Consider the following 24465-nt stretch of genomic DNA (forward strand, 5'->3'; position numbering starts at 1 on the left):
TAAGAACTTGATTAATTGAAAACTGAGCTAAGATATATTTTTGATCAAAAGATCGTGAAATTGATGTGCAGTATATGCAGAGGAATTCCGAAAAGTTAAGGTGAATTTCTTTCGAGCTCTGTTTCAATTGCTTTTTTTAATTATTTTATGCACCTTCGTGGACCTTAGGATCTTTGGACCTCTACAAAACATCCTAAAATTTAGAATTGTTAATATTTTTTTGGCTGGGAAATATGAACTTTGACCGAAGAAGGAAATGTTATGGGAAAATGTGTACATCACTTCCTTCTAAAATTTAAATTTTTTTTTTTTAATTTAATTAACTGGTCAATATGTTCAGTGTGAATCAACTCATTTTATATATTTTATTAAATTTTATAATTTTAAAATACATTAAAAACTACATTTTAGATTCTAAATTAATTCAGAATTGAAATTATGTAACAGTATGACAATGTCATATGAGAAATTTAGAATTTTTTATGTAATAAATTCGGCGAATGTGTTCGGAAATGTGGCTCATATCAATGATAGAGAAGTTCATAGAGCTACTTGTAATAGCTCTTCGATACTCACCGGTCTTTAATGTAGTCCTGCTCCCGAATTTAACCACAAAAATTTGTCATATACCATTGTCATTTTGTTACAGAATTCGTCTACAGCTGGACAGTATAAAAATTTGATGAAATTTATTAAAGATTTAAAGAGAAGGGAATCCTAATATCACCGGATCCCAAAATTTGGTCGTAGTTTCACAATTCAGACAAATTAGGCTGTTTGTGTATTCGACCAATTGACCTTTATCAGACATACAGACTGAACGATTAGAGATAGCAACTTCATGCTTTTAAGGACCCCCATAAAGTCGGCCTTTGACTGTCATATTAATAGTGCGACCTCCTCCTTCCATACCAAAACCCTGTTTTTTTAGGTATCTAGAGAGCACATTGTGCATTAATCCTACAAGGACCATTGGAACACCAGTATCTTTAAAAAAAAAACCTTCACAGAAAAAAAATGTAAATTTTTTTGTTAATGTTTGTGAATTCCTACTGGGGGAGTTACAAAATGCTCGTAAATCGTATAACTCACAAAAAAGTTCGTATACAATTTTTTTCACAAACATTGTTTCTAACAAGATCATTTGATGAGCATTTTTTGTTCACATAAAAAACTGTTTAAAATTTTGTCATTTGTTCGTAAAAATTTGCTATGCAAACAAAAATGTACTAACAAATGTTTGTAAAAGATCCAAAACAAAAAGTGCTTCTCAAGTGACTATGTTACGAACAAAGTTTATGAAAAGTACACACATTTACGAACCTTTTAGTGGGTTATACGGGTTATACGATTTACCGGCATTTCGTAACTACCCAGTGGGAAATCACAAACATATACGAACAATTATACGATTTTTTTTCTGTAGGGGAAAGTGCTCTCCCTTCGAACGTTCATGCCTTCGAATAATGTGAATTTTTTTTGTTTTTCGTAAGAGATTTACACTAAATTATCATGGAATTATCAACAAATGATGACAAACCAACTGATATTTAATAGAAATGTGTAAGTCTCTTAAGAAAACTGAAAGAAAATTCACATTATTCGAAGACATAAACGTTCGAAGGGAGAGCACTTTCCCCTATATGGCCTTCTAAAATTATGTTTTTCTCTGAAAAGTGATTTTTTTACCCTATCGTTTTTAAAGAGGTCGTTGCAAAAAGTTTGTTATCCCGAACACTGAGAGAAATCCGAAAAAGTTAAAATAACATTCCGGAAATTTTAATTTTACCCTGCATTATTGATCCGAAATCGGTGTAAATACTATGCTTTTTAGGTGTATTAGGGGTTAAAGTTACCCTTTTTCATGTTATTTTTACCCTTAGGAAGGTGTAAAATTGACATTAAAAAATGTTGATATATTTTTACACCTGTGTCAAAGTTATGTAGAAAAAAAGTTAATCGCACCCCCGTTTTTTTTCTCAGTGAATAAACTGAACAGATTCCGCCTGGTTATAAACCGATATTTTTATTAGAAATACGTAATAACATATTTTGATCGATATCTTATATGATTTATAATTCATCTCAAATTGATTATAAACTTATAATGAGATGGCATAGCGTCCCAGGTTTGCAGTATGCCCAGTATGCCCGAACTCACAGGATAGAATCCTCCGTAAATTATGTTTTTGCATTTTTTGGGTTCATACCTGTTTACTACGAAAAATTGAGTTATGAATTTTCAGAAAATCATCCCAAAAAATATACATATGAGTAAACAGCTAGCTGTGAACTAATTTTAGTGGACTTTCAAATTTGACGTTGAAAAACCGATAGAAAGGGTCATTTTAAGGTTATTGGAAAATATAGATGAACTGTTCGCCTAGGCACTTTTTGAATCGAGTCTTTTTGAATCTTAAGTGGGAAGGGGATAATCGAAGACGGGATTTCGATATCACTTACCGTTTGGCCTTTATATCTTTTACAAGTTTTTCGAAAAATAAAAGTTTTAAAAATTATTCAAGAAATATTACTTCAATTACGGCTACTGTACCGATTTGTTAGCAATACCGGTTTTAAAATTTTAAGATTTTTCCAAAAATACATCTTCCAGAATGGTTTATCTTTGACCTTCGAAAATTCAATGTCAAAAAGTTTTTCAGTCATAAGGGTTTTTGAACGAAATAGTTATTCACCTTCACTTACCTTCAAAACGTATAAGAAAAATTTAAAATAAAAACTGTGAGCCGTTTTCGAATTAGACCAAAAGTATGGAGAAAAAAACGGGGGTGCGATTAACTTTTTTTCCTCATAACTTTAACACTTTTTAGGTGTAAAAATATATCAACATTTTTTAATGTCAATTTTACATCTTTTTAAGGGTAAAATTAACATGTAAAAGGATAACTTTAACCCCTAATACATCTAAAAAGCATAATATTTACACCGATTTCGGATCAATAATGCAGGGTAAAATTAACATTTCTGGAATGTTATTTTAACTTTTTCAGATTTCCCTCAGTGTAGGTATTTTTTTCTAAAAACTGTTGAATTTATTCTAATTAAAATATGAAAAAATTATAGATCGCAAGTTTCCTAATTGCCTTAAACGCCTTAAAGGCTTAAAACAAAGCTAAACAATTCAAAACGAAAGGACTGTACCTTTTTTTGCAGTGGTGGGCCTCTGAAGGTCGGTCAAACCCGCATCCTTTGGAATTCTAGTGCCCAATATCCCGTTGTAGCTGTAGCTGGATTGGGTGATGCTACATCCTGGGATGTTCTCGATGGCCTAGATGGAGTGAAGGAAAATGTGAGGATTGCAGCGGGAGCCGGTGTTAAAGCTCTGGCTGCTGAAAAGGTGGCTCAGATTGAATTGGAGGACTTCAATAAGCAAGCCGAGGCTGCTGCTGAAGGGGCTACTTTGGCTTCCTATCGTTTCCAGGAGTACAAGAAACCAGAAGCAAGAAAAACCGTTCCTCGGGTGAGTCTGGCTCAAGATTGTCCAGGAACTGAAGATTTCCGTCGTGGTGAGACATTAGCAAGGGCTCAGAATTGGAGTCGTTTGCTGATGGAGACTCCAGCAAATTTAATGACTCCTACGATTTTTGCCGAAGAAGCAAAGAAAAAATTGACTCCATTGGGCGTGGAAGTGGTGGCACATGATCAAGAGTGGGCTCGTAGCTTGGGCATGGAATCTTTCCTGTCTGTAGCTAAGGGAAGCGATGAACCTCCGGTGTTTCTGGAGATGACTTACAAGGGGGCTGCACAGGACCAAAAACCACTGTGCCTGGTTGGAAAGGGCATAACTTTTGATGCTGGTGGCATCAGTATCAAAGGCTCCAGCAAGATGGATGAGATGCGAGCAGATATGGGAGGTGGAAGTGTAGTTGTGGGAACTCTGGCCGCATTGGCTGAACTCAAAGCCAAAGTCAATGTCAAGGCTTTTGTGCCACTCTGCGAGAATCTTCCCAGTGGAAGGGCAAATAAGCCAGGAGATGTTGTTCGTGCCATGAATGGAAAGTCCATTTGCATTGATAATACCGATGCTGAAGGACGTCTCATTCTAGCAGACGCTCTTTGCTATGCTGAACGCTTTGGACCACGCTACATTGTGGACTTGGCCACTCTCACGGGTGCCATTCGCGTGGCCCTAGGATTATGTGTCACTGGCGCTTTTAGCACCAGCGATGAACTCTTTAATCACCTTTCCAGCGCAGGATCTAAGACAGGTGAGTCCATAACTTATATTTTATTCATCTCTATTCTCTTGTATATTTACTATTTGCAGAAATTTTTTTAAAAAAATAGGGAAATAGTTGCAAGCATGTAACTTGATTACTAGATTGGCTACCTTCTTTTTAATTATAAATTTCGAGAGAAAAATAATTCTATATAGGGTAAGTGTGCCAAATTTCGGCATAGTTGCATGCAAGCATCAAAGTCTCAAGTTTGAAATGTAATATTTTAAATACAAATTGACTTTTTTTATTCTTTCTTTTGTGAGAGTGTTGCTTGGAACCTTGTAAAGAGTTTATCGTTTTTATATACTCTAAAATTATTCTTAATACATTTTAAAATGAATAAAAATATAGACATAACTTTGGTGCCCTATTTCGGCCACCTTCATTCTCATAGTCCCTTGCCCTTCGGGAATTCTTCCAATATTTTCACGTCATCTCGTTTGTTGAAGCTATATTTTTTGTTATTCTTTTGCATTGTATAATCTCTAGAGTATGTAAAAACTAAAAATTCATAGAAATTCGAGGAACAAAAAAGGTGGCCGAAATTGCAAGCTGGCCGGAATTTGGCACACTTACCCTAATTGTTATCAATGCAATATATCTTTATAATAGATAAATTAGTAAAAAGCCGCTACAATAATTTTCAAAAATTTTATTTTTGGAAAAGGGAGTGGACATTCCCAAGAATCCAAATCTTATAGTAAGGTGGGGTAACTGGATCGTTTTGCAAAGAGTGCTACTTAAACGCTTGTTTTTGGACTGATGAAATTATTTTTTTACTTCTTCTAAATCCATAGAATTATTTACTGTTTCATTGAGAAATATAATATAAAAAAATTATCAAAAATATTAAAGAAAATTTATAAAATAATGATAATACTGAAATAAGTCAGCATGCACTAACTGGGTCGCCTTTTCGATAATTCACTTTTAATTAAACCTTTGGATTTAAAATACTTTTTTCACAAGGAAAAAACAATAAATGCTTTCAATCACAGCTGTCATAAGCGAAAAAAAAAATTTTAGTGAAGAACCCATCTGGCACAAGATTGAAATGAGTCGATTACACTCACTTATTTAATGAATAAAAATATTATTTTTGCTTTTTCTCAAACTTGAATAGTTATATTATGTTACTATAGTGACTATATTACGGAAATAAAAAATAAAAATATTATTTTAAGTGGATTAGTCATAAACGATCCAGATAGCGAAGCGTCCGGATTAGCACACATGACTGTATGCTATCTAGTTTTTGTCCGATTAATCGTTCTTCTAATTTTTTCTAGTATTTTTTTAATTTTTACTTAAAGAATAAATTACAAATTATATGGAAAGTTGAAATCCCTTCATGAAATATCACTGTTTGATGCTGTTATGATCATTGAGGCACCTTACACTTTCGGATCATGCGCTTTTACCAGAAAAAAAAATGCCTTATTAAGGACCTAAAAAGTACAAGGATTTTATTTGATGCATCAGGATAGCTCTTAAGTATTTAAGAGCATGGGCATTGTCTTTAGTCATAGCATTGTGCTATAACAGATAAAAAGAATTTGATAAAATTGTTCGTAAATATTTGTGAATTCCTACTGAAAGCCTACGAAATGCTCTTTAATTGTATAATTCAGTAAAATATTCGTAAAAGTCTGTAGGGTTGAAGGAACACCTCTACGACCCCTAAGTGTTATAAGTGTTCGAATTTCATAGTCCAAATGGTGCAGGGTGCAGAGAAGGGTGTTAACAAGCCCTGACACGAGTTCTTAAAGATGAACGTAACTTTGCACTCCTGCTTTTCGTAAGCTTTTCTTTAATTCTAGCACTGAAGAATGGTCCAGAGATCATTTATAAGGGCACTTAAAGATAGTCTAGATCATCCTTTAATGCTAAATAGAACTGAAGAAAAGCTTAGGAAAAGCAGGGGTGCAAAATCACTCGCATCTACGGTAATCTTTTTTTCATCTTAATTTGTGCAATTTAATTAAGTTGTGAATTGAATTGAATTAATAAAAAATTTGATCTCTTATAACTCACAATTTCTTTCAAGCAAGGTACATAATACTCTCTAGACTCACTTAAGAATTAAGCCGAGAAAGGGCTTTACTTAATTATAATCAAAACCGGAAGCGGCAACCAAAATCTCGAAAGCTAAAATCTTGAAAGTCAAAATCCCGAATGCCAAAATCCCGAACGCCAAAATCCTGAAAGGTCCAAAATCCCGAAAACCAAAATCCCAAAAAGGGCAAAAATCCCGAAAGGGATGACTTTATATGGAGGATATTGTGTGGAATAAATTTGTCAAGACATAGAAAATTTCCCTTTGCCTCCAGAAAGCCGGGTGCAATCGTGGGAGTAGCTATAACACTTTTAAGAATTCTTGATTTTGTCTTTCGGGATTTTGCCGTTCGGGATTTTGGCTTTCAGGATTTTGACCTGGACCCAATCAAAACAATGATCAGATTACACAAGGGGTAACTCATTTCCATTTTTTCTAACAAGGATTTCTGGTTTCTCGGGTTTCGCGATGCAGAAATTGGGTTTTTCGGGTTTCGCGATGCAATTATTGGGTTTCTCGGATTTCGCGATGCAATTCTTGGGTTTCTCGGGTTTCGCAATGAAATTCTTGGGTTTCTCGGGTTTCGCGATGAAATTCTTGGGTTTCTCGGGTTTCGCGATGAAATTCTTGGGTTTCTCGGGTTTCGCGATGCAATTCTTGGATTTCTCGGGTTTCGTGATGAAATTCTTGGATTTCTCGGGTTTCGCGATGCAATTCTTGGATTTCGCGATGCAGAAATTGGGTTTCTCGGGTTTCGCGATGAAATTCTTGGGTTTCTCGGGTTTCGCGGTGCAATTATTGGGTTTCGCGATGCAGAAATTGGGTTTCTCGGGTTTCGCGATGCAAAAAGTGGGTTTCTCGGGTTTCGCGGTGCAATTATTGGGTTTCGCGATGCAGAAATTGGGTTTCTCGGGTTTCGCGATGAAATTCTTGGGTTTCTCGGGTTTCGCGAGTTTCTCGGGTTTCGCGATGCAATTCTTGGGTTTCGCGATGCAGAAATTGGGTTTCGCGATGAATTTCTTGGGATTTCTTGGGTTTCGCGATGCAATTCTTGAGTTTCTCGGGTTTTCGTGATGCAAAAAGTGGGTTTCTCGGGTTTCGCGAAGCGTTTCTCGGACAACTGACGAGGGTTTCTCAATATGAGTTACCCCTTGAGATTACATTTCCATCAGTTTTTGACTAATCCGTCTCTTGGCTTAAGCCTAGAAACGGCTTAGTAGAAAACCGATGGAATTTAGTCAAATCATTATTTTGATTATAATTACATTAAGAAGCCATCTCTCGGCCCAAATTGTGTGTCTAGGGCGTTAAATGAGTTCAAAGCAGAAAGTTTTGTACTTACTGTGTATTAATTAACTTGTGTTCAGGTGACCGCGTCTGGAGAATGCCCATTTTCAAGCATTACAACACCAATATGACGGACTTTTCGGGCTATGACCTCAACAACCTGGGAAAAGGGTCTGGCGCCGGATCATGTACAGCAGCAGCCTTTCTTCGGGAATTTGTACCGAAGAATGTGCCCTGGATGCATTTGGACATCGCTGGTGTTATGAATGGCTGCGATGACCAGCCGTATCTGGTGGAAAAGGGTATGACGGGACGTCCACTGAGAACCTTGGTGGAGTTCATCTATCGCGAAGCTGGCCTGTAAAAACACAGCCACTTCTCGAGCATAGGAAGATGGAAGAAACTACCTCAATACCAACAATTGGATTTTCACGTGCCATTCTCCAAAGATTCCTTCCAGTGAGTGCCCCATCTTCCTAGTAACACAGGTAAATTTCCTCATTTTCTATTTTTTTTTCTTTCCTTTGGAGCAGACAGATTTTTTTTGGTTTTTTTTCCTATTGTTGATTATTTCTGCATTTATAACTTCAATTCTTATACAGTGGAAAATGGTTTATTTGTTTGATTTTTTTTTGAGATGAAAATAAAAGTTTTTTTTTCTTGAAATGCCTCTTTGAACACCCAAAAGAGATCGCTGTATTTAATTTCTCAAAGCGCAAAGAAATAGAATTGGATTCCAAAAGTTTCAGTAAAGCTTCAATGTAAGTTTTGTTTCTTTTAAAGTTTTGTCTTTTTTGTATTCTTTTAAATGATTACACTGAGAAAAAAGAGGGTACGATTAACTTTTTTCCTAATAACTTTAACACTTTTTAGATGTAAAAATATATCAACATTTTTTAATGTTAATTTTACACCTTTTTAAGGGTAAAATTAATATAAAAAAGGTTAACTTTAACCCCCAATACACCTAAAAAGGGTAATATTTACACCGATTTCGGATCAATACTGCAGGGTAAAATTAACATTTCCGGAATGTTATTTTAACTTTTTCGGATTTCTCTCAGTGTAGGATTAAAAGGGGTTTTAAAGATTTTTTTTTGAGAAACTTTCAACAATCTCCTTTGAAGTCCTTATTTTTTGAGGCTCAGAGAAACAACGAATGAGAGGATTCTTTCGAAGGATGTCGGAGATTTTCTCTGCTAATTTAGTGGCTCTTCATATGTGGATGTCAGTCACAGATGATGGTGATGTCAAAAATGAGCGGGGTTGGTCGCTTCACAGCGGATTATCATTGAATCCTTTCGTATCTTTTTTTTTTTTGAATTTCAGGATATTTTAGTTGTCCTTTTTCTTACACAAATGCAACATTTAAGTTAATCTGTATATATACTTAATTTCGGTCCAATTTGCCAAAGGTAGAGATTCTTTTTTTTTTCTCTTTTGAATAAATAATAAATATGCAACAATGATTTTGAGTCTGAGATCTTATGACATTTTTCTTTTAATTGGGTCCAGTCATTACTAAAATTGTTTATAATTTTGATTTCTATTGCCCTTTGCGCCTGTAATTTATGCAAAACGGATTTAACCGTTCTTTGGTAATTAGTTCAATATAGATCTGATACGATTGAACCGATTTAATTCTCTGTAAAGAAACATTTAGGTTCTCTCAATAGGGAATAGTGAAGTTTGTAAAATTTTAATACCAAATGATTTTTTAATCAAGTTTAGGCAAATATATTTCCAAAAACAAATGTGATTTTTTTTGTCTTACTTTTTGCTTCTAAAAAAACTTATGATCTAAGGCTTCTTTTGGTTTTCTCAACTTCAAAAGTTTTGCTGAATTCCCTTCCTGTTAAAGACCTTTTACATTCAATTATGAAGAATTAAATTATTTCTCTAAAACCGGAATTATTATCACTTAACTAACAAAAAGACCGAAAATACGATTTTGCCTAATTACGGGCGAAAGGTATTTAGAAATCAAAATTCATAAATATTTTTATTGGACTAATCCAACAGAAAAATACCATCGTGAGACATCAAATCCAAAAATGTTCATAATTGTTGCATATTCTAATTTAAAAAAAAAATCGTAACACTAAACTCAAAATTAAATTTTGGAGTATTTTCTTTGTTGTTGTTGAATGAGTAAATAGTTTTGAGATCATTCTTTTGAAGTGATGGGAGCGATAGCAAAGAGAGAAATTGTTTTTGGGGAGTGAATGAGAAAAGAACTTAAGGTGGGAAAAGAAGGAGGTTTTTGCTCTCTCCTAGGACAATGGACTGCCGTGAAACTCGGGGGCGCCTCTCCCTCTGCCTCTCCCTCTTCCTCTGCCTCTTCCGCGCCCCCTCCCCCGCCCCCGTCACCTCCGTGCATCCCCCATTCCCACCATGTCTGCAACATGAAACAGAGAAAACAATGATATAACAATTGATAACAATTGATCCAATGAGATAACAATGAAATCCAGTGATTGTCAGTAAGTACTTAATCATTAAAAACAACTCACTTTTTTTTAAACACTCAAGAAAAATTACAAAGTGCATTTACAAAGCTTTTACAATGCAATCGCAGTAGGATTTTACTAGACATTTATCACAACAAATAGGGGTATTCTGTAACAGTATGACAATGTCATATGACAAATTAAAAATTTTTTATGTGGTAAATCCGGAAGAACTAAACATATCTATTACTAAAAGATTCTTAGAGCATCTTCCATAGATCATTTGACATTCACTGGGATTTTTTGTGGTCCTACTCCCGAATTTTGCCAGAATAAATTGTCATATGACATTGTCATCTGCTCCAGAATTTCCCTTCGGGACACATTTTGCGAGAAATATGCGATATTAACCCATTCCTTACCATGGTATTATACATCATACGCAAATTGAGTGTAGATTTTAGATGATTTATGGATTTTTAATAACTTTAGTCTTCAGTTACTTGGGAAAAATAGTCCGACAGAGATGAAAATACATTTTGTTATTGTTCTCTTGCTTCGTGGAAGGTCGTGCAAAATTTTTGCTCAAAAGATTCGACATCCCGTCGAATTTGTTAAAATTAGCCTTCATCCTCTTTTCTGATTTGAATTCTCATTATCAATTTATGTTCTTGGATAGTTACTCTATCTAAATCAATAGAGTTTGTAATGAATTACTGTAAAGAATTTAAATTCAGTGACCGTTAAGGCGTGTGTTTGACAGCGTTTCCCCACGCCCCCATAATAGATTAAAAAAAATTTCCTTTTCAGAAAATTCATCTATTAATCTGTAAGAAAGTTATCCTAAAATATGAACATTCTATCTCAAGTATTTCTGGTACATTGACTGAATGGATTAATCGAAATTCATCTTATAAACCAGTTATGGCCTCTGAAGCGACTATCACAAGGTTTTGTTAAAAAAAAAAGTTTTCATGACCTGGGCGATCTTAGTGAATTATGCCCAACGCACAATAAGTTTTGTAAACATGAAACCTATGAGAGTGAGCGAGATGACTAGATCTAGATCCCACTCTCTGAAGCTTCGAAAACATGTTTACAAACAAAAGTTATTGTGCGTTGGGCATTATGACCAGCGCACAATAACTTTTGTTTGTAAACATGTTTTACTATGAGAATGAGCGAGGACTAGATCTAGATCTCATTCACTCTCATTGAAATTTCAAAACATGTTTAATAAACAAAACTTATTGTGCGTTGGGCATTACTCTCGATACAGGCGCTTCATTTCCAAAACAAACACTATGCAACACAGCTTTGCTAACGGAGATCTCACATGGTACGTTTGATAGAGTCAAGTCCTTTGATTAAGAATCTGACCTTGGTTTTGCTCCTACACGTGACAATGACTTTTTATTAAAACTTTTATATTGTTTTCTGTTTTGCCTGACATTATCCGTTATATCTCAGATTCTAGTTAACAGAACTTAATAAGTGTGGGTCCAATAGAAAGCTCATTAGCTGTGCTTCAATTTTGATAATTACAAAAAACTTTGTAAAACCACTCCTTCAGGGTGTAAAATTGTAGTTTCTCTGAAAAAGTTACCAAAAAAAGAGTCTTAAAGTGAGGTTTTAAAAAGTTTTTGTATGAAATAAACTAAACAAAATATTAAAAATTCATTGACACCAGGCGATAGGCAACACTTAGGACTACAATTTTGTTCATCTAAGACATCGCGCTCCGATCACTCTAAATGCCTCATTTGTTGGTTTTTGTCATTTTTCAAAAGTATGAAGTACCAATTTTAGAGCAAATTATCTAAAGATTTCTGAGAAAATATCTTGAGGAACGAAAAAGGTGGCCGGAATTGCAAGCTGGCCGGATTTTGACACACTTACCCTAAATGTTGAAATTCTTCTTTAAATCGATCGGGGGACCATCAACATAATTTTTAAGAGAGGGATTTCAAGCTGTGTTTCTACATTAGGGTCTTTCAACAAGGAAAAAAAAAATTTTTTGGCACTATTTTTCTTCGACGACCATATGATCAGACGCCGTTTAGAGGTGGCTGGACGACCCTCTGTAGTGTAAAATCAGAAAAATGTTCTACAGAGAGGGTCGTTCTACCACCTCGAAACGGCGTCTGATCATATGGTCGTCGAAGAAAAACTTTCTTGTCTTATCAAATACAGCACCCTGAGAATAGTGTCAAAAAAAAATTTTTCCTTGTTGAAACACCCTAATGTAAAATTTCAGCTTGAAATCCCTCTCTTGTAAAATTTGACTCACTCAACCCGTATATGGCATGGATAGGTGTCTAATTTAAGTACATTAGATAGGCCATACAGAATAATCATTGGGCCGATTAATCGATAAATTGAGTTCTGAAAATTCTAAAAATATTTCGAAGACTAGACGATACGTTTCGTTTATTCATTTAGACCGCCGAAATCAGTTTGACCGCAAACTGATTGCAAGAATTACAAAATAAAATTACAATATTGTAGAGGCCGTTACTGGCTTACGTGTAAATGCCGGAGTTTAATATATCATCGCTTGGAACAGCAACTATGCGAACTGTATTAGACTTGTGTTTGCATTAGTTGTAAACGACGCACCGCTGCGTGGCATTGTCATTATTTCCCTCTATTCCCCTACAATTATTGGGTTTCTAGGGTCACCGAAAGTGATTCAAAAAATTTAAAATGATGAGAAAAATTACACATCACAATCCTACTAACAATCACTGGAGGATCTAAAAGTTCATCCTTATATTTACCCTTTGACTTACCTATGTTGCTGGTGGTTTTCTCCAAATACGCCAGTGGACCATGGAGCATATTTGAGGCTTGGTTGAAGCCACCTCGGGACGGCACCGGTCCACCTTGTTGCATGTACATTTGAGGACCACCAACCTAGAACGATGTCACAAACAGAGAGAGATTCCATTGAGATCTTGCCACCGGCGTACGCGGTAAGTGCATTAGAAGGGAATTAGAAATGTGCCACAAAAACTAATTTTCATTCATTAACAATTCAAATAAATTTATATAAAAAACATTCTTCACGAAAAGAAATCTTTCTTTTATGAATATAATATGATTAGAAAAAAGTATAACTAATTTAACATAAATTATTCCATCTAAATTTAAATTACAAGTAATAATTAAATAAAAAAAAGTAAAATTAATACAAAAGGCTTTAAATTGCGGCACATTCCAAATACTTTACAAATTAAATGAAAACCATCTTTTCAAGATAAAAATAAAATACTTTAATGAAAACTTTTTCGTACTTGACAATTCCTTTCTTAACATTTTTAATTATCGTGTATATTTATGTGTATGAAAAATAAACAGAAATCTAATAAATTAAGCAACTAACATCAACTATTTCTCAATTTATAAAATCCTCTACATTCAACATTATTTTTCAAAAAAAAAAAGATCCATTTAGCATTTATTCTTTTTTTGTCCGCCATCTCCAAAAAATTTGTTGAAAGACTGGAAAAGAAATGACAACGAAAAAAATAAGCAAAAACAAATGGGAATATTCTTGAGAAAACCACTTGACAGAATGAGGAAAATAATATGTACAATTATTGGTGCATAAACAAAAAAGAAAAAGACATTCTCGTGCATGTACAAAAAATAAGAAAAAGAAAGTGCTTTGTAAGTGATAGAGAATCTATTGGAAAATTTTCCTCAATGTTAAGAGATCTCTTTGAATCACCTGCATTTGCATTTGCTGCATCTGCTGCTGTTGCATATACTGCTGCGCCTGAAGTGATGCCTTTTTTTATGATTTATGGTTTTATTTTTAAACACAATTTATGAAAAAAATGTTACTTGATGGAGAAATGTTAGAAAAAACCATGTAGTAGGTATGTTTGGGGATAATGATGAATATGAAATAATTTTCACACAAAAAAAGACACAAGATAAATTGGAATTTTCCAGTAAAGACAAAAATTTTAAGAGCAATTGAATACCCTTACGCCCTAGATACATTTACGACTTAAGCCGAGAGACAACTTAATGTAAGGGCCTTGACAGACATGAGGATTAGCCGAGAGACGGCTTAGCGTAATTATATTAGAAGTAATGGTTAAAATTCATTTCCATCATTTTCCACTAAGCCGTCTCTCGGCTTAAGTCGTAAGTGTGTCTAGGGCATAATTTAGGGGAGACCGGGAAGGTTTAGAACACTCTTTCATGTTTTGACTTTGAGACAGTATTCCAAAAAAAACACGATAATTTGTTACAATTTTATGCGGTCTATAGGATACTTATGGGTATTGACTTTATAAAAAGTATTCGATAGAACTCGGAAAACAATTTTATTGGAGAATTTAGAAAACATAAACATTTAATTTGACGCTTTCGCACAAACCGCCCCGATTTGGGGCAGTGTGGGACGCAAAAGGGGCTGTTTTGGACGTATTTTTTCTCACATAATTTGCAATATTGGAGCATGATAATTAATTTTATATGCTAGATTAAAAATATTTCAAATTGAAATAAAAATGTTTAATCTTATATTTCATACTTAGAAATTAATATCAATCTTATTCTTTATGCACTAAAAGTTTAAAAGAAATTCTAGTTAATAACGTTAATCTTTAAAACACCATTTCCTTAACTTAACATCGTGGGTGGACTACAATATTACCACATGGAGAGTAATTTATAGTTTATATATTTATTAATAATAAAAACATTCCGTAAAATCCTTTTGCCCAAACATACGACTTTTTTGGGCCAGAGGGTGTAGAATTTATGGGTTAATTAAATAAAATATTCTATTATCGTGTTGAATTTATCAATGATCTAAGCATAAAATAATACCCCTTACTATCAAAATTTCACATTTTATTTGATTTTTTTCAGATTCCAATAGAGTCAGCAGGCCTGGAAATAATTAGTTGAGTCTATCGAGGTCCCACTGTATATCAATACGTGCAATACTAGCGCCTTTTAACCCATTCACGATCCTTTATCAAATTCAGTGTAAAATCGTCTTCAGACTAGAGGTTTAACCCATTTAATGAAGATTTTAAAATCCTAAATAGCAACCAATTAAATTGGTTCTTCAGAATTCAGTACAATATTTAGCCTTATGCCGAAAATAGACACAGGCTAATCCTAGAGAATACTCAACTCGTAAAATTTGGCGATAAAGGATCAGCCCAAACTATCATACAATGAGGATTTAGGATCAAGAATTAGCGTTTTAAGCGTAAATTTCTATTAAATCTCCACACTTTGATTGCTGAAAGGCTTCTTAAGTGCAGCATCAATGGATTTTTCGTACAGTAAGGAGTACTCTGATCTTCTCTTTACTCCAATCTTAATACATTTTAAGATTTTGCGATATTGCGTACCATACTCTCCATGTTTTTCACCCAATTGACATTTCGAAAAGTACCCAAAAACACCCAAAGCGAAGCTTTTTATTGTCAGCACTGGCGCTGATGTCGCCTAATCCTCGTAATTTCACTAGACCTCATGAATTTAGAAGATCAGCCTGATCCTCCAAATTATGGACTGATCCTTAAGTGTATCGACACCAATCCTCTTTTTTCGGGCTGATCCCTATGCCGATCCCTGTGTCTATTTTGGGCTTTAATAATTCTACTCTAAGTCAGACTTTTACAGTAGACTCTTGCTATTTTGGTTCTTTTAAGATCGGGCTACTTTTTAATTCGGGCATTAGTTAAATTTGAAAAAAGTTTATTGACATTTTTTAAGTTTTCGAATGAATGTAATATTCTGATTTATAATGGTAATATTCTGGTTTTGTCTTAGTTATGATGTGATTTTGCATTTTAAAGTGGGTTTCATGAAATTTACCATAAATACGAGTGTGAAAAGTTAGTATGAGTATGCGGAAGAACAAAAAATCGTTGCATTTCAAACAATTTAATGCCCAAAAGTCTATCTAATTCGGATGACGTTTCGGTCCCAAATGCCCGAATTTGAGAGTCTACTATATGAAAAAAATCTTGTCTGGTCAGATATTAGAGAAGTTAAGCTATAGTGGTAAACCTTCTTATAGGCTGGACAGACCTGCGCCTTAAGCCGCAAATAATTACACTGTGCGACAAGTTGTGGGTCTTTTTGACGACAGAGCCAAAACTTGTTAGAGGGTTATTTAAGGGTCTCAAATCTAAAATCCGTTTGTCTGTGTCAGGTCTAGATTTTTTAAATATCCATTTTTAGTTTTTTACTGTTTTCTAAAATTCAAAAATTTATATCTTCGGTCCTAATTATTCGGCGGTAAAAGCTAAAATGACGCAAAATGTCATCCTCTACAAATCTTGTAAACATATCACGAACCTACGATGAAAATAAAGTATATTTTTTAAGGTTTTTTTTTAAAGTGCACCCAAAATTGTGCATATTACTGTGTTTTTTTCGATCTTCTAATAATTCTCCCACTTAAATAGAACATTTTATACGGGAATTACTATGCCTAACGGCGTTATCACACTTGCACATTAAAATTTTAATGTGATTCACATTAATTGTCGCTTGTGAGCGTCCAAATATGTTATTTGTGTCTTTGAGTCACTTAATATTTGGGGTTTTTCTATTTATTGATAAAGAAGTGGACTTGGCCTGCAAAAATAAGTTTAAATTTACCTAAAGCATAAATTGTTTTCACATTAAAAAATTAAAGAGAAAATCGCATTAATGCTATAAATCAATTTATATCAAATTTTGCGTGATCATATTAATGTGAATCATATTAAAAGTTTTATGTGCAAGTGTGATAACACAGTTAAAGTAAGTGAATTTAATATTCTTTCATTTCCTTTTAGTTTGAATTTTCTATCTTAATTCGTTTATTCACAATAATTTATTGAAAATCAACTGCATTAAAATTTGCGGAAAAATTTTGTTATCTCTGTCTAACTTACTGGGAAGCTTTCTCTTTTTCACTCTCGCTTACACATTTCATATAAGAACAGGAGAAATGAAAGAAAAGGAGGCGTATAGAGAAGAAAAGAGAGGAGTAGCTATTCAACACTCATCATATTATGAATGTCGATGTGTACGAATGGAAAACATGTTTGAATCCGAATGATAAATATCTCAATGAATAGGGAGGGAGTTAATTCCTCTGAATTAATAGTAATTAGCTCAATATTCTTCGAAAAAAAAAACCTATAATATCTCACTCTCTAATACTATCAGTGTCTAATCTGCCCGGGTCTCCCCTATTTCTTTCAACCTTTCCTAAAATTTCAATGAAGCATATGCATCATTGAATCAGAAATGTCTAAAGTGAAAGTGTTTTCTTGATTCTTTCAAGATATTTCTTTAATTAGCTATTTCCTAATATGAACTTTTTTTTATTCTTTTAAAATAATTTAACTTTATCGGGTTCTCTTTTGATAACACTGAAACTGTAATTTTTTGGAGCTCCAGCTAAGTTGAGAACGAGATGCTACAGAAATGTTTTTAGGGAATTAAATATTTTATTTAATTCCAAGTGGATAATATCTTTAACTAAAATCACTACAATAATTCTATAAGTAATTAACTTTTAAACTCATTAGTTTCAAATAAAATAAAAATTATCATTTCCGTCTCTTAATTTAAGAGATGCACCATTTTTTCATTTAAAAGATATTAAATTAAAATCTTTACTGGAGTTTCCATAAATATCTTCCAAAAAACTAAATCCAGCGGATAGCCGGAAAGGTAAAAAAGGCATACAATCCAGAAGAAAAATTTACAGAAATTAAAAATATCTACCTGCATTGGTCCAGACATTCCTGGTAGTCCCATAGCACCGGGAGGTCCTTGAGACATAACTCCAGCACCTCCTGGACCTCCGGTGACGCCCCCAGCCGTTCCGCCGCCCATCATCGGCCCGGCTGTCCCTGTTCCCTGCAATCCCCTCATGTCATTGCTCCCCTGCATCCCGGCACTTCCCTGTTGCGTTATCTACAAGCAAAAGGCAAAGCGATTAATAATAAAATCTTCCAAATTGTGCAGAAAACATCGAGATAGGGAATGTCCATTGAGCATCCCACCATTTCTTTGCACACTCACTGGCTGCTGATCCATTAGCAGTGATTTCCACTGATCAATCTTCTCATAGTGCTTCCGGATCAACTCATCTTTGCGCTGAATTTCATATCGCAAGTCCAGATTCTCCTCCTTGAGCACCAATTCCGGCTTCAGGGCTGACAGGAGGAAGCGTTTCTGGAGAAAAAACGCTTCCATCTGTCTAGCCAGATGGATGAATTTCATTGTTGTTTGGTCCACTTCCAATTTCAGAGCTTCCTTGTCAATTTCCGTCGATGGTTCCTCCTTGGCCAGAGCGTGAAGGCACGCCTTGAAAAACATGGCACCTTTTCCTTAACTTCTTTGTCCTTTTTGCCAAGAATATTGGGCATTTTCACTCACCTGGAATGACTCCTCGAACTCATCGAGCAGATTACCGTTTCCATTAGACGATGAGGCCATTGTTTATCACATATTTCTGGTGAAAAATGAGAAAAATTGCGACGCCGAAGTCTTTTGCAAACGCACCATACAAAACTTTTTACACTGAAAGATTTTACCAAAACTAGCCGGTGGAAAATATCCAAAACTGTTATACAAACAAAATATCGGTTGTATCGGTTTTTGTTTTTTTTTAATTAAAGAAGTAAAAAAATAAAAATGTTAAGTAAAAAATTAAAATAATTTAAATTAAAATTAATGTAAGTCTTTTGAGAAAGAAAGAGAATTAAATTTTTACTTTATTAAATTTCCTTGATCTGTGTACTGGAACCATTACTTACACAAAAATGGATTTTTTTACACCAAAAAGATTTTTTTAACTTGCCAAAATTATATTTGTTTACTTATCTAATTTGGTAATTTTTGCCGCTATCACACTTTTTAGAAATTCAACTTTTAGCTTTTATTCATTTTAGAAATTCAACTTTTCACTTCACGAAATTAGGACGCTGAATGCTGAATTTGCGCTGATTGTCTAAATTATACTTCAATAACGTTCAATAATCTCAGTCAAGTTACGAAATAAATGAATTTGACAAAACTTAGAAAAAGAAATACTGTCTCTTGTGTCTGATAATTTTGTTGATGGAGAATATCATGACAAGTAGATCACTCCCGGCGAGTATCACATCATTCTACAAACACAGCATTTTTTTTTTTTTTTTGAGAATTAATCGACATCAGGAAGTTCGCCTTCCGGCTCCACAACAGAAAGAATTTCATTTTTAAATGACAATAAAATAAACTAATTGGTTTTTTTTATTTATCGTTTGCCACATTCAAAAATATTTTATGCATATTGACGGCTCTATTCCATACTATTCTAAGTCGACTTAGAATTATATTACTCCGAGAGATATGTTTTTCTGTTCTTGGGACCGAGGTCTACAACTGGTGAAAATTGGGTGGTCATCTGACGTTCGGATAACGAGGTATTCAACTTTCTGGGCAGTGAATGTGTATTTGTATTCGACTGAACTCTACATGTCGAAACTTATTTCCTATACCAATCTCTCTTTTTTAGGCGTCATTGTCAATGCATTGGCATTGGTTTTCCATTCATTCACTGGACGAATTCGAGACTAATGCAACAGCTAAAAAAAAATCTGCAACTGTCTAGTCTCGAACCCGAGACCTCACTGTCATAGAGCCACTACTTACTAAGTAAGTGAGTAAGTAATTAAAAAGTGTAGCCGCGGCATTACTTAAATATTTTACTTACCACAATTTACCAATTTTCTTACCAAATTTACTAATTTACTTACTAATAATTACTTAACAAAAAATGCGTAAAACCCAGGTTATTTAAAACACTTGGAAGGACCCTAGTGGCAGCCGCTGCCAACTTAGTTTTCAATTTAATTTTTTATAGTGAAGAATATATCATTTCGCCTGGAGGCCTGATTGAATGCGTCCAGAATTTATCTGGCTATTTTTTAGTTATAAAATTTTTAATAAAAATTAAATATTAATGGAAATATATTGCAAAAACAAAAAACTGCACTCGGAAGGACCAAGTGGCAGTTGCTGCCATATGCATTTTATATGGGAGTTTGACGTTCTGCAGATGTAATTTTCTTGATTGTTAGTGTATAAAAGCCTTAAAAGAACAAATTGAAAGTGTTTTTGCAATTCATTAAGAAGAATTATGGGGGAAAGTGACATGCCTTTGAATGCTTCAATTTTTCTCTTACTTCCCAAAGCTAAAAATCCATTTTGTTAAGCGAAGTTAATAGAAAATAGTTAATAGTATTAACTATTGTTCATGAGGTAGAATATTTGCTTTGAAAAATAAGAGAAAAATTAAAACATTCAAAGACTGTCGCATTCAAAGGCAGACCACTTTCCCTTTTTCCATGATTCTGATAAAGATGAAAACATCGAATAGATAAAAATCTTTAGATACAGTACACAAGGAGATGAAATTTCTGATTCAGACACCAGAAAAGAACTGACTAAAGCTCCGAATGTTTAAATATAAGTAAAAATATCAAAATATTATGTAAAATTCGATAAATGGCAGCGGTTGCCACTTGGTCCCTCCGTGACACTTTTAGTTTTAGGGTTCTACGAAGTGTTAACTATTGATGCCCTACCTTAAATTGAACTCTTGCTACAGCCCTGAAGTGGTGATTTCACAAGACATCTCCTTTGGCAAAAATTCATAACCTGTTAACATTTAATAGGTTTCACCGCTTGAAAATTGGATCGGAAAATCGCAAAAAATACGTGAAAATGTGTAAAAATCTTTATTGGAAAATTAATGAGACCCTGAACTGCTGTAGAAGTCTTACGGAGTGAAAAACTATTATAAAATTGCTTTTCTGATAAAAATATTTGCACTGATGGCATTTTATGCCATATTATTACGTTTTGATTTGTTATACGTGTAAAAAAATCATAAACTACGTATAACAAAATTTTTACAAAAAAAGGTTTGGCGGTAAAACTTCACTGTGGTCAACCAAACCAAAACATTGCACAGCTGATTGACGGAAAATGATAAACTTCCGTGTTTCTCGAAAAGTCCTGGGCAGTTTCTACACTGTCTCGAGGCATATGAGTGTCCTAGCCACAAGATTAGTCTATTCCGAATTTGGTGAACCAGCAGATGTGGTAAAAAGTGTGCAAGAAAAATTGGATTCCCCCAAAGGTCATGAAGTGACTGTGAAGATTCTAGCAGCTCCAATAAATCCAGCTGATATCAACACAATTCAAGGTTTTTCTGATTATTCCTATAATTTAATGCTTTCTGATTAATATGAAATATCTAATTTGTCAGGAAAATATCCTGTAAAGCCACCACTTCCGGCTGTCGGAGGGAATGAATGTGTTGGTGAGATTATCGAATTGGGATCAAATGTCAAGGACTTTTCTGTTGGAGATCGGGTCATTCCATTTAAAACTGGCATTGGAACGTGGTGTTCTCATGCCAACTACTCCACCGATGCACTTTTACGAGTTCCCAATGATCTGGGAATTGCAGAAGCCTGTACATTGACTGTAAATCCTACGACAGCTTATCGGATGTTGAAGGACTTTGTGCTGCTAAAACCGGGAGACACGGTGCTTCAAAATGGAGCTAATAGTGCTGTGGGGCAAGCTGTATTTCAGATGTGCAAGAAATGGGGCTTCAAGAGCGTGGGAATTGTGAGGAATCGTCCAGAAATCGACGATCTCAGAGCCTTCCTCAAGGATCTTGGAGCTGATTGGGTGATCACTGAAGAAGAAGTTAGAACGACGGATCTCTTCAAGTCTGGCCAGGCCAAAAAACCCAAGCTAGCTCTGAACTGTGTTGGTGGGAAGAGTGCTCTGGAAATGCTAAGGCACGTAGCCGATGGAGGAGTTGTTGTAACGTACGGAGGGATGTCCAGAGAACCTGTAACTGTTCCCACGGGCCATTTAATCTTCAAGGACATCTCCTTCAGAGGTTTCTGGATGACTAGATGGACCAGGGAGAATATTGAGAGCCCTCAGCGTGCAGAAATGTTCAATGATCTTGTGAAATTCATCCAGGAAGGTGCCTTGCAAGGACCTCGGGCAAAAATTGTCCCCGTGAGAGACTTCCGAGACGCCCTAGCGAATGCTATGGCTTTCCAGGGATTTATTGGACAGAAATTCATCCTAGACTTTACCCAATTGTAGCAAGAAAAGTGATAAAAAATTTAATAAAGATGAGATTTTACTTCAATGTTTCTTTCGTGTTTCTTCTGTGTTTCAAGATTTTTCTGGGTCGTTTCCAGGGCAATATTCCCAATCAACAAATCCTCCAGGGGGAAAAAATGTCTCGAGGAAATGTATTTCTGGTGATTAATCTGGGCTGTGAGATGCTCTATGTGATTGATCAGCGTCTGAAGGCACAGTGTGTGAACCTCGAGAAGTCAGCTCAAGGTAAGAAATGTTTACCTGGACGCTTCCCGGAAGTCCTAATTAATTCTTTGCAGTATTGCGCGATTTAACTGGAGTCCTGCTTGATCCCAAATTTCTCGCGCAACTCATCAATTCAACCGATGGTCCTGGGAACATCCTCACCAGTCAGCAATGTCGCCTTCTGATGTGGGATATTGCATGTTGTTCCCTGATGCGCCTGGACACGAATTCCTACGACAAATTGTGGGATCTCATGGTGGTACTATTTAAGTGGCAATTGTATATTGCATCAAATCAGCCAGAAAAACTAATGGAAATAACTCTGCGTCATTTGGATGGGATTGGGAAACTCATGACTGAGATGAGGAAATCCATTCTCATTGATTGTGCCAAGAAAACTCTTATTGATTATTGGGATATCTTGGGGACTACTGAAAGAATGGCAATAATGAAGTCATTGGGGAAGTGGCTACGTCCCTTCCGGGTGAAAATTAGCATTCTCCTGAGACTGGGATTGCAGCAAAATGATGGGAAATTCGTTGAAGTGGGAGATGATGATCCTAGACAATTTTACACAATGACCATTGGGGAGAATATCTATGCCAAGAGTGCAAATGTGGGCAGAAGCCGTTCATCAGGGCAGCAAACATCCTTGACAAATCTTCAAGGTCTTCAAGCCTCAACCAGTGATCTCACTGCCCTGGCCGATCAATTGATGGTTGTTAGTGATGAAGGGATGCATCAATCAACCTATTGCCTCCTAGATAACATTATCCTAAACGACGAGGCAACTGAAGAAGTCCAGAAAGGACCAGAAACTACCCAAAAATCCCATGAATTTGTTCGAATTACTTCAGAGGACACTATTGCTCGTCGTCTAGAGGATTTGGGTTTTTCCTCAACGCAGTCCCCTGTGGAAATAGCTGAGGCACCGGAACCCACCGCCCATGAGCAACTCCTACAACTCCTGGACACAGAAACAACTGAAGATTGAGAAGAATCATATATATTCATAGGTTAAAATACATTTTTTTCCTTGAATTCCCTTGAAAGCCTTCTTGAAATTTCCAATTGGAATAAATTCCACTTCAGCAGGTCGAAGATCATTCGTCTGATACATAGCCACAATCTCTTCCAGCATCTTCACACGTTCTGGATTTCCATGATTTTCCCTTGTCCAATTTGTGCGCCAAAATCCACAGCATTTAATATCGCGGTAGATGAATACTGAAGCTGGAATTGTTGTAGGGTTCTTCGAGATGCATCCGTACGTGACAAATGTGCCACCATGAGCCACTTCTTTCAATAGATTCTCCGCACTTGCACCTCCTACACAATTCAGAGCCAATTTGGGAGCAGGAAGATTTCCAGATGTAAAAATGTCAGTTGTAGCAAATTCCTCTTCTGTAAAGATCTCCCTTGCCCCAAGATCTTTCAATGCAGCTTTGAGGGAATCAATGTCTGGACGATTCCTTACAACTCCTACACAATTGTAGCGCCATTTCTTACACAATTGAGACACAATTTGTCCTACTGCACTATTAGCTCCGTTCTGGACCACAGTGTCTCCTGGTTTGAGATCCCCAAAGTCCTTGAGCATCCGATAAGCCGTTGTGGGATTCACGGTAAGCGTAGAAGCTTCCACAATGCCCAAATTGTTGACTTTAAACCAATCTACAGCATTGAAAATTCCAGCAGAGCGCCATGTCCCCAAACCACTCCGGAAAGGTACAACAAGATCACCAACAGCCAGATTTTTCACCCCACTCCCAAGCTCCATCACCCTAGCCACACATTCATTCCCCGGGACACTGGGTAGAAGGGGCTTAATGGCATAATTGCCCGTGATGGTAATAAGATCAGCAGGATTCACAGGAGATGCCAAAATCTTCAGGAATACCTCCATCTCCTCAAGTTGACGAGATATTGACCCCTTCTCCAGCTTCACCACTTCATCTGGAGACCCAAATTCAGAGTAATTGAGATAGAAAACTTCCTGGGCCATTGCTAAAGCCAGAAATAGACACTCTACTCCCAGGTA

The 24465-nt window shown here is 35.5% G+C and overlaps 5 protein-coding genes across 9 annotated transcripts in view; 3 read left to right on the forward strand and 2 right to left on the reverse strand.

The window, feature by feature from the left end:
• The window catches only part of LOC129803134 (cytosol aminopeptidase-like), a 23651-nt gene extending 15401 nt beyond the window's left edge, over nt 1-8250 (forward strand). Inside the window, exons 3-4 of the mRNA XM_055849486.1 lie at nt 3175-4229; nt 7665-8250. Coding sequence (XP_055705461.1) covers nt 3175-4229; nt 7665-7948 — 1339 coding nt within the window. The 3' untranslated portion in view covers nt 7949-8250. The remainder of the gene's footprint in view (nt 1-3174; nt 4230-7664) is intronic.
• LOC129803138 (mediator of RNA polymerase II transcription subunit 28) lies at nt 8182-18626 on the reverse strand. Of its 5 annotated transcripts, none has more exons than XM_055849492.1 (6): nt 18456-18626; nt 18099-18383; nt 17799-17990; nt 13768-13815; nt 12827-12950; nt 8182-9982 (listed from the first exon to the last, which is right to left on the reverse strand). In XM_055849492.1, the coding sequence occupies exons 1-6, from the start codon at nt 18513-18515 to the stop codon at nt 9951-9953; spliced, it is 741 nt and encodes a 246-aa protein (XP_055705467.1). In that variant the 5' UTR covers nt 18516-18626; the 3' UTR covers nt 8182-9950. The 5 variants fall into 5 exon arrangements, with proteins under 5 accessions (XP_055705467.1, XP_055705466.1, XP_055705468.1 ...); XM_055849491.1 differs by having other exon boundaries at nt 13768-13827; XM_055849493.1 differs by lacking the exon at nt 13768-13815 and having other exon boundaries at nt 18456-18625.
• A 2362-nt stretch (nt 18627-20988) lies between these two features.
• On the forward strand, nt 20989-22245 carry LOC129803136 (enoyl-[acyl-carrier-protein] reductase, mitochondrial). The gene is made up of 2 exons (XM_055849489.1): nt 20989-21273; nt 21337-22245. Exons 1-2 carry the CDS (start codon nt 21054-21056, stop codon nt 22197-22199), a joined length of 1083 nt encoding a protein of 360 aa, XP_055705464.1. The 5' UTR covers nt 20989-21053; the 3' UTR covers nt 22200-22245.
• Nucleotides 22246-22260: 15 nt separating this feature from the next.
• Nucleotides 22261-23465, forward strand: LOC129803139 (protein OSCP1). The gene is made up of 2 exons (XM_055849496.1): nt 22261-22445; nt 22499-23465. Exons 1-2 carry the CDS (start codon nt 22337-22339, stop codon nt 23416-23418), a joined length of 1029 nt encoding a protein of 342 aa, XP_055705471.1. The 5' UTR covers nt 22261-22336; the 3' UTR covers nt 23419-23465.
• Nucleotides 23425-24429, reverse strand: LOC129800284 (enoyl-[acyl-carrier-protein] reductase, mitochondrial-like). Its single transcript, XM_055844562.1, has one exon. It carries the CDS (start codon nt 24427-24429, stop codon nt 23425-23427), a length of 1005 nt encoding a protein of 334 aa, XP_055700537.1.
• Nucleotides 24430-24465: the final 36 nt, after the last annotated feature.

This window comes from Phlebotomus papatasi, chromosome 2 (genome assembly GCF_024763615.1).
Source record: "Phlebotomus papatasi isolate M1 chromosome 2, Ppap_2.1, whole genome shotgun sequence".
NCBI lineage: Eukaryota > Metazoa > Arthropoda > Insecta > Diptera > Psychodidae > Phlebotomus > Phlebotomus papatasi.

Coding starts and splice junctions, on each gene's coding strand:
- LOC129803138 (XM_055849491.1), bottom strand. CDS start 18,515: ATGGCCTCATCGTCTAATGGAAACGGTAATCTGCTCGATGAGTTCGAG. Junction 18,384..18,455: donor AGTTCGAGGAGTCATTCCAG/GTGAGTGAAAAT, acceptor ATGTTTTTCAAG/GCGTGCCTTCACGCTCTGGC. Junction 12,951..13,767: donor TGCAGCAAATGCAAATGCAG/GTGATTCAAAGA, acceptor ACATCGTTCTAG/GTTGGTGGTCCTCAAATGTA.
- LOC129803136 (XM_055849489.1), top strand. CDS start 21,054: ATGATAAACTTCCGTGTTTCTCGAAAAGTCCTGGGCAGTTTCTACACT. Junction 21,274..21,336: donor TGATATCAACACAATTCAAG/GTTTTTCTGATT, acceptor CTAATTTGTCAG/GAAAATATCCTGTAAAGCCA.
- LOC129803139 (XM_055849496.1), top strand. CDS start 22,337: ATGTCTCGAGGAAATGTATTTCTGGTGATTAATCTGGGCTGTGAGATG. Junction 22,446..22,498: donor CCTCGAGAAGTCAGCTCAAG/GTAAGAAATGTT, acceptor AATTCTTTGCAG/TATTGCGCGATTTAACTGGA.
- LOC129800284 (XM_055844562.1), bottom strand. CDS start 24,429: ATGGCCCAGGAAGTTTTCTATCTCAATTACTCTGAATTTGGGTCTCCA.